The sequence below is a fragment of the Pyxicephalus adspersus genome, chromosome Z (genome assembly GCF_032062135.1).
Source record: "Pyxicephalus adspersus chromosome Z, UCB_Pads_2.0, whole genome shotgun sequence".
In the NCBI taxonomy this organism is placed as follows: domain Eukaryota; kingdom Metazoa; phylum Chordata; class Amphibia; order Anura; family Pyxicephalidae; genus Pyxicephalus; species Pyxicephalus adspersus.
The window spans coordinates 12,634,788-12,644,125 of record NC_092871.1 but is presented as its reverse complement, the minus strand read 5'-3'; the positions used below and the strand labels follow the sequence as shown (position 1 = coordinate 12,644,125).

The 9,338-nt window shown below is 44.1% G+C and overlaps 2 protein-coding genes across 2 annotated transcripts in view; both read left to right on the top strand.

Annotated features, from left to right (window-relative positions):
* ATAT1 (alpha tubulin acetyltransferase 1) overlaps positions 1 to 1,228 on the top strand; it is a gene marked incomplete at its 5' end in the record, with an annotated part of 23,786 nt that extends 22,558 nt beyond the window's left edge. Inside the window, 1 exon segment of the mRNA XM_072429448.1 lies at positions 68 to 1,228. Coding sequence (XP_072285549.1) covers positions 68 to 350 — 283 coding nt within the window.
* Positions 1,229 to 4,418: 3,190 nt separating this feature from the next.
* The window catches only part of CZH6orf136 (chromosome Z C6orf136 homolog), a gene marked incomplete in the record, with an annotated part of 9,366 nt that continues 4,446 nt past the window's right edge, over positions 4,419 to 9,338 (top strand). Inside the window, 2 exon segments of the mRNA XM_072430106.1 lie at positions 4,419 to 4,624; positions 7,537 to 8,025. Coding sequence (XP_072286207.1) covers positions 4,514 to 4,624; positions 7,537 to 8,025 — 600 coding nt within the window.

Sequence of the window (9,338 nt, the reverse complement as noted above, 5' to 3'; positions counted from 1 at the left end):
TAAAGCTCACCTATTTGTAGACATATCATCTATGATGGAAATTCAAAGATGTTGCTTATGTTTACAGCATGAACAAGAATGAGACATCAGATATGGCATCTCCTAATCTAAATGGTAGGATTACAAGCAACCAACTCTACCCATTGGCTACTCAGAAGCCTCAGCAACAGACCTCAATAAGTTCCAAGCAAGAACCACAGGGAGCAATTGTGGACCATAATAAAACTAGCGTCCATGATGTTTCCAGAACTCAGTGGTCAGAGGAACCCTCCTGGACAGTCCTGGGTACGGTAATGAACGCACAGTGGGTCCGACGGAAACAGGAAATACGTGGTACCCGGCCATGGTGAGGGCACAGATTAAAAGCCACCATTGTCACTTCCATTTCATTTTTTTATTACAGAATAAATCACATTTTTCAGAAAAGATTGCTTTTTTTTACCTCGATTTTTATCGTGCTTGAATGAATGCATTGCATACAAAGCATATATTGAATGGAAATAAAGTTTGCCAATAGGGAAATTGGTGCAAAGCTGAACTGAAAATCTGATTTTAGGATTGCCTTTAGGGTTGTTCACAAGTATATGCTTGTAAAGCCAGGAATGACACTGCAGTTCTGTGCCCAATAAAAGTTTGTGGAGCTGCTCATATGACATGATTACTATCAAAGAGTTAAGGAATATTTGTACTGTAGAAACCATACCCAAAAAAGGAAACCAAAATTCAAAGGACCAGCCTCCACTACGTCTTTGGGCTTCTCCGCCTATCTTATTCTTAATAATTGTAAGCTCTTCAGGGCAGGTTCTTCTCCTCCTCCTGAGTCAATCTGTGTCTATCTGTCCTTTGCAACCCCTATTTATTGTACAGCGCTGTTTTATATGTTGTTGCTATATAAATACTGTTTAATGATAATATCAATTATATAATATGCCTTGTTCTGCACTGCGTCTTTATGTGAAGGCAACCATCATGGTAAAATCAGTTCTGACAACCCAGATTTACATGGAATCAGATCAAGTAAAAACAAAGCTCTAATGAAGATAACCATGTCAGCTATCATCACTACAAATCTGCAGCACCTTGTTCTTGATCTTGTTATATTAAAGCAACAACACATACATTTGCATTCTATTTTGTATTGGTTAATCATCATATTAAAATGAACAACCTTTTGTTTTTGTGACCTGTATTTTAAACAGATATGTATTACAATAAATCATTTACTATATTTTAGTCTTTTGTGAGGATCTATAGAACTCAATCATAACTATGATCATGATATTGGCAAAAAAGAAAATTGCATATATTAAGGTATGTTCAGACCTGACGTGCTTCTGAAAAACATGGCTGTGAAATGCTTTCAAGGCAAAACAAAAGCTGTGTTTCCTATAAAAATGCCTATACGGCCTGTAAGGCTTTTATAGGCGTTTGCAAGTCTATGGAGATGTTTGGACTGCCAAACAACCATAGAAGCTAAACAGAGCTTGTAAAAGCCTGTGAATACCTGCACAAAAAACAGACCCATTCACTTTCATTAAAACTATTTTACAAGGCTTTTGTAAGCTATTACAGGCTGTAAAAACACTTACAAAAGCCTGGAAAAACGGAGTTCTGAACATGCCTCAACATTACTTGACTCCTATGTTGAGGAGTTTTTTCCTATTTTTCCACCTTCCTTAGCCTTCCCTTTTATATAGATTGTTGGTTGTTCCACCTTCTGTATTTTCCTTCATACCCAAATAGACTGTAAGCTCCTCCGCCTTCCAACACCCCCCTATACCCAAATAAATTGTAAGCTCTTCTACCTTCCCTAACCTTCTTCATACCTTAACAGACGAAGTTCTTCTACCTTCCATAACCTCCCTTATACACAAATAGACTGGAAGCTCTTCCACCCCCTTCATACCCTAACAGACTGTAAGCTCTTCCATCTTCCATAACCTCCTTCATACCCAAATAGTGTGTACTCTTTCACCTTCCATATCCTCGCTCAAACCCGAATTAATTGTAAGCTCTTCTACCTTGTATAACCTCTATTATACCCTAATACATTGTATACTCTTTCACCTTCCATGATCTCCTTTATACCCCCACTAGATTGTAAGCTCCTCTATATCCGATCGAAGGTGAAACATTTCTCCATTTTCTGCCTTTGTCTCTGTAGTTTTATTACCACTGTTAGTGATTTCTTCTTAAACACAGAGATTTCTTGGACTTGTAATTGCACAGTATCAGATCCTAGGGTGGCAATCTCTGCACCTGCAGGAATAATGATGTGTGACCTGTTGAGGTCTATGTAGACAGGTTGTAGGGTACAGAACTATATTACAGCAAAGCACGTTGTCTTTACTTACTCTGGAGAAACCAGTAAACTTCTTCCCTGCTGAACAAAAACCTCCATCCTTAGATGATGGGAAACAGAAAGATTATTATTATTAATTACTATTGGTCACCATTTTTCAGTCCGGGGGATGGAAAGGCTTTGTGGAAATACATGTTTATTCTGTGCACAGCCATTTCTTGCAGAATTCTGCTTCAGTATCAGAATAAACAATATGGCTCTGCCCTCCATTGGTGGCTGTTAGTTATATTATACCGGGAATTACTGGGAAACTGAAATGTATGATGTGTTAGGGAAGAAAATACCATGGCATTTAAAAAAATGCTTGCTTAAAGCAGCTAATAGGTCATTTCCTGTTTCAAGGCAATGTACAACATGTCAGATGATTCTCATCCAATAATTGCCTCAGGGCTGATATCAGACTAAAAGTCTGGCATGTGTACAGCGCTTGTCATTTATGGATCTGTCCTGGCGGATCTACGAAAGATCATAAAACAAGTGAAGGGGAGAGAGCGCAGCGGGGAGCTGCTCCGCCGTTCTCCCCTCTCTCAATAGAGCAGAACTCCACTGTATGTACAGCACTCTTTTATTCAGTGTTCAGTGTTTTGTCGTTGAAAGGAACGTGAAAGATACTTGTATCATACTATGTGTGAACCCAGCCTTAGTCTGGAGTGCAGATTTAGCCCTTCAGCTCGTTCTTTCTCCAGCATTCCTGCCTTCCAGTGTTCTGGATGATAACTGGAGTGAGAGGGGTGCGTTGCTGCACTGCTGCTTTTTTCATTTGCTGACAATGAAACCATACCAATGCAATGCTGCCGACGGCTGGAGCAATAGTCACATCACCAAATCTCACAACAAATCTCCTGCAAATAGCATTCAAACGCCTGCAGCACCTTCAAATTTTCTTGCTAGAAAGATTTCCCTTTTCTTAAGGGCAACTGTTGTCACCAGGTGTATAAAAATATTATAACTTTGTATAATGTCACACGTTACAGTGCATTGGCAAGATGTATTTTATTATTATTATTATTAAACTGTCTTTAGTGCCAACATATTATGCAGTGCTGTACATTAAATAGGGATTGCAAATGACAGACAGATACAGACAGTAACACAGGAGGAGAGGACCCTTCCCCGAAGAGCTTACAATCTAAGAGGTGGGGGAAGTAACACACAATAAAGTTTTGGCTTGCAATTATTGCAACACACCAATACATGGATTTTATTTAGCATTCCTCCATATTTTTAAAACCAACTGATCTTTTCACCCTCGCCTACCCGTCTTCTTCTCTCTTAAACCGTCACTACTTCCCACCACTCCATATACTTCATATTGTGTGTGTAAGCTCTTTGGGGCAGGGTGCGCTCCTCCTCCTGTGTCACTGTCTGTATCTGTCTGTCATTTGCAACCCCTATTTATTGTACAGCGCTGCATAATATGTTGGCGCTATATAAATCCTGTTTATTAATAATAGAAGCATGTTTAAGTAGACATTTTTGGTATGGTGCATTTAGGATTTCAGTGAACTATACCCATGCAATAAATTTCCTTCACACACACTGCATGGGTTAAATGTATTTTTCCCAAAAGTAGGAGAGGAATCATGGAAAACTTATCAGAGGACAAGCGGCAGAACAAATGTCCTCTGACCAATATTGAGTTTTAAAGCACCAAATTTCTCCTCTGTAATGGGAATGTATCCTGCAGCATCACGAGGCCTTTATAAGCACCATGTGCGGCTAATAATGTCACACTTGACTCTCTGTGACCTTCTCTAAAAGTGTCATTGAAGAGGAAGGGAAGCTTCCATCACTCAATATGGCGCTCCTCTACGTCAGAGCTCCTTTAGCCTTCTCAGCCAATAGAATAAAGACGAGGGCGGGACGCAAATTTATTGTCAAATAAAAAGAAGCGTTTTTCCCAAACCTGTATCCTAGTCCTTAGCCATTTAGCCATTGCTAAGTGCACTATTGGTCACTAAATTCACGCCTCCGCGATCTGATAGGCTGGTTGATTTTTTTGACGCGTATGCTGCCAGCTGATAGGTTAGGTCAGGGCTGTGTCTCTTCTATCGATTGGCTTGCCTGCCTTTAGGCTGTGCGGGTTGTCCTGCGCGCCCTGTGCAGTCGCCGGTTCCTGAGTGGTGACGTCACACCCATACCCGGGAGCGAATGGCGCTGTGTGTGAGGAGAATCCGTGGGGCGCCGGGGTTGGGCGGGAGATGGAAGAGTGGCGTGAGAGGAGCCGGGGGAGCGGCAGGGAGACTCCGGGAAGGGAGCCGGGTGAGTGCTATGGGCAGCGGTGACAATGTGTGGGCTCAGTGCCAGTGACCCGTGTGCTGTATATTAATCCATGGTAACCAGTGGCTGCTCACTTGTACATACCGAGCACATCCCGCCAGTGCCATGCCATGCCGCCAGCATCTCACTTCCGGTCCTAAGGTGACAACACTGCCCCAATGTACTGTATGACCGAGCAGCGTTGTCACCCGTTATATTATCCTACATAATACAGAGGAGGGGAGGGGTGTCTTGTAGCTTGAGATCTATTCTGCAAGTTTCTGTTCAGCACAGGAAATTAGAAGCTCATTGAAATTCTGGCAGGATCTTTGTTCCATATTTCACTTTCTCATCCAGACATCACCATATGGTGCCGCTCTATGTCACCGCCTTCCATCAATCCGGGAACCCCTGTTTGTTGGCCTGGACATATGTTCCCGGACACGCCCACCACAGGCTCCGCCCCTTACAGAGATATGAAGCAATGGGGACATACTAGTAAGCAGTGCATGATGGGAAATGAGTCCTGCATGCACCGGGAGGGAGCTGTGGTCCTGCATAGCAAGAACTAAACTCAAAAATTGCCAAAACAAAAAAAATCCGCTTGCCTTTAATCCCACAGCGCAGTTGATGGGTCTGGAGGTTTCTTCCATTCGTCTTCGAGCCGGCGCTACCGGTGCCGTTATCTTTTCTTCTTCTGCATTTTTCTTCCTAGTTCACCTGACCCAGGCCCGAGATCATGCGACGTAGATGGGGGGGGGAAAAATTGCCAATCTTACTGCGCATGTGTGGGAATGGCAATTTTTTTCCCTTTTCACGAAAAGGCTCCTTCTGCACACGCCTGAGATGCTCCGGCATGCGCAGAAGGAGCGCGCTGTAAGGAGTGCGTGACGTAGGTATCCCGGGAGGCTCTCCGCACCCATTCATTCTCCATCGCCGGGGCCTTTGGGAAGGTAAATGTTCCTAGTGCAGAGTTGCAGTGTTTGCTGGTCAGGGTTTGCACTCTGTAGTTGTTTAGCGTTTTGAATATAGAAAGCGCAGAATAGCTGAGCGGTGTGCCCATGTACAGCACACTACTGCCGCATGTCTGCGTCTATTCCATGGGTGTTACACGCATTGAGGAGGAACTACACTTGTGATTCTAAGGATCAGGCCGGGCTTTATTGCTGAAAAGGACGGGCGATGGCCCTCCTGTGGTAAAACTCACTAGCCTGATCGCTGTCTTGCTGCATGCTCAGCTACACATGGGCAGATCGGTGTAGGAAGCTGGGATACTTGGTGCCAGGCCCATTACTTCCTCTCAGCCTGGCCAGGGGACCGAAGAAGGAAGATGATGGCGGCACCTACGATGGGACAGGGGGGAGTATTTATAGCAGACCTAAACTCAGAATTTTCACTTTACATTAATGGGTAGACAACCTTTTTTTTTTTTTTTTTTTTTTATTTTTTTTAAGTGCAAAAAAAAAAAGTGCCGCACCGCCCCCTAATTCCCGATGGCCTAGGCGATTGAGAATGAATAGGAGCGCAGAGCTTCCCGGGAGGCTTTTGTGTGCTCCTTCTCCGCATGCCCGAGCATCCAAACAACGTCACATGATCTCGCACCTGTGTCAGGTGACAGGAAGAAGGGGCGAAGGTGGCGGCCCTTTAAGGACCTTTTTTATAAGGTGAATGTTGGAAACATTTTGCACATGGATGTTCTATTAAATAGTGCAGTGTGCGACACGAGAACACTCTTATGGGGGGGGTCACATGACCATTAAGCAGGTCATGTGATATGTTCCCTCTTCCGCCTGAAAGCCAGAGAAGTTCTCATTTCTTAGGCTCCCAGCATGGAATTATAAACGTGCAGGAGGAAATTTGTATAGAAATGTTGTATTATGGCCACAGCTATTTTGTCTGCCATGTCCTTTCCTGACCTTTTTTAGGGGAAAACCTTTGAAATAATTTTCAGGTCTTCAGGGAACCCTTTCTATAATTTCTTCATCCACAGCTCACAGTACATTAGTGTGTGGTCAGTGGGAAGAATTTCTCTTACATTGCTGGCTATAGGGAAGAATGTCACCCTTACAGATAGCCAAAAAGGTCATTGGTGTCACTTAAACTGACCTGAGAGGCACAAACTGCTCATGGAACCTCTGGAGGAACCCTGCTTGAGAAACACTGATCTAAAGCTTTGTGCACATGCCAGATGATCGTCACTCAAGGCAAACTGTCGTACTTGACACAGGTGAAAATCTGGCATTCGTATGGTGGTTCTTTGATGCTCTGACTGATTGGTGAACAATTGCTGTGCTTTCCCATGGAGAACAGTGAGTGCCTCCTGCTTGTCCTGCCCCTATCCATGGAACAGATTGTTTTTCAGTAATCTGAAGTCTGTATGTGGCTTAAAGTGGAAGGAAACAAAAAAAAAATAACTCGCCTTTACCTTTGCATATCTGCCAATATGTGGATAATTGGATCAGGTCCCGCATTGTCCTGGTATCGCCCTTTGTCCCGGTGTGCAGGAAGCAGCGGTGCCGTCATCATGTTTGCCCTTCTTCCTATGTCTCTGACTGCGCGGGCTGCAGATTGGGTGATGTGGGGGTGCTGAACTCAGTACACGTGTGTGAGATCAGGCATGTGCAGAAAGAGCAAGCACAAGCCTCCTAGGATCCATGATGTAGGTATCCCGGGACGCTCTGCGCTCTCATTCTGTTCTCATCGCTGCAGCGAAAGAGAGGGGAGAAGGGTTCTAAACCCCCTTCCCAAAACGAGAAGGTACTTTCCCTATATATATACTTTTCCCTAATTTCCCTATATAAAGGAGTTGTTCACCTTTTTATGTAAGGTAAAAACTTTAGGTCCGCTTTAAGGTTGCAGCTCTGTCCAGTCTGCCTTCTTCCACTTTCTCTAATCTTCATTTTGTTCTTTCCTAGGTCCGCGATGCCATCTTGTTCCAAGAATTGCGCCCCTGCCCGGGGATCAGCACTCCCGCCAGACGATCAGTACCATCAACTATTGTTCTTTCATCCCGTACCAGGCTCCTGGCCATAAGACTGTCTACACCGCCCTCCGAGCAAGAAAGAACTCTGCAGCAGCTACAGGACATTATTTTCCAGAATAAATTACCTCCAAAACCCCTTTCCGAGTTCGTACACAGTGCTGAGCCTGGCGACAGCTGCCCCCTGCTTGGCATGAAGTCCGGGTATCTTAGCAGTGCCCAGTTAGACTGTTTCATGAGTCTCTTTGAACCTGGATTGTGCAGGACACCATACCAAGCTCTGACATTTCACACACCGGCAGCTCAAGATGGTCTTCTACAATTCAGCCTGAGCTCCAAAACGTTGGGGAGTCAGACCACCGGGAGTAACCAGCCCAGTATGGAGGAGCATCTGGCTGTGATGCATGAGAAGCTGAGAGAAGAGGTAAGCCTGCTATACTCACCTGTCCCCTATCATCACAGGCCGCCTCCATCTATTTCCTGCTGTTGCTTTTTTTTTTTATTACCATCTTTGGCCATTTTGATTGGCTAGGCTGGGTTGACATAACTCCTGCGCAGGCAAGCAGGAGGTTATTCAGTCCCAGCCAATGCAGGGGAAGCCGGGATGGCTGGGTATCCTAGCAACCAAAATTGAGCTGCGCATGCGCGCCTTAGCTTTTTTTTATTTTTACAGTTTTCTTGGAGAGATCAGGCAGGTAGGAGAAATTACAGCATAGAGAACATTGCCTGTCCATTTCTGCAATTACAACCTGCCTGATCGAACAATATGAATGTTAGATCAGCATAAAGCAGAACTAGACTATTTCAGTGTGTCTCAACCTAGAACCAAGAATAATATAACAGAGTCCAGCTTAGCAGTTCTTAACTCTGGTAGCTGCATTCGTTTTCATTTTTCAGGCTAAGCTCTGTCAGCAAGAAATCCGTTATCATTATTTGTCCCTGAAAGCTGAACAAAGAGGAAAAACAAGAGTTGTTTCATGCAGAAACATCTAATCCCCTCAATCCGTCGTGTAGTGGAGATGAACATAGACAGATATGTTTGAAGTCTAGCCTGTGTAACATGGCTCCTTTTACAATGAAGTAAATGAGCGTTGTCACCCTGGGACAGGAAGTGAGGTATTTGCAAGATCACAAGGTGATAATACCCAACAAAAAAGAGCAAGTGCAGCCACTAGAAGTATGAAAGGAGAATTTAGCTGCATTATATTACATTGTATCACAAATTGTTTTTTGAAATAGATATCTATTTAATTATTATTATTTGCAATTAAACAATTCTGGGAAACCAAAGTCTTTGAGTATAGTATCAAAGCTAAACTATAAGTGGAACTAAACTGAAAAAAAAATCACACTTAACTTTAATCCCGCAGATCCCTCAATGGTGCTGGGCCTTTCCTTGATTGGGTCCCACACCGTCCTGGAATTCTTCCTTGCCCTGGCGCCAGGCGCCGCCATCATTGTTCCTCTTCTTGCGTCACCTGATCTCACACTGCGCAGGTGAGAGATCAGGTGACGTAGCCCGATGTAAAGGGGAAAAAAAACAGCCGATCTCACTGCACAGGCGTGGGATCGACATCTTTCTCCTTAGAAAAAAACAATGCTCCTTCCATGGATACCCGATATCACGCATGCGCAGAATGAGCAGCCAGAGCCTCCAGGGATGCGTAATGTAGGTATGTCGGGAGGCTCTGCACTCCTGCAGCAATCAGGACAGAAAGAGGATGAGCCTCAGCCTTT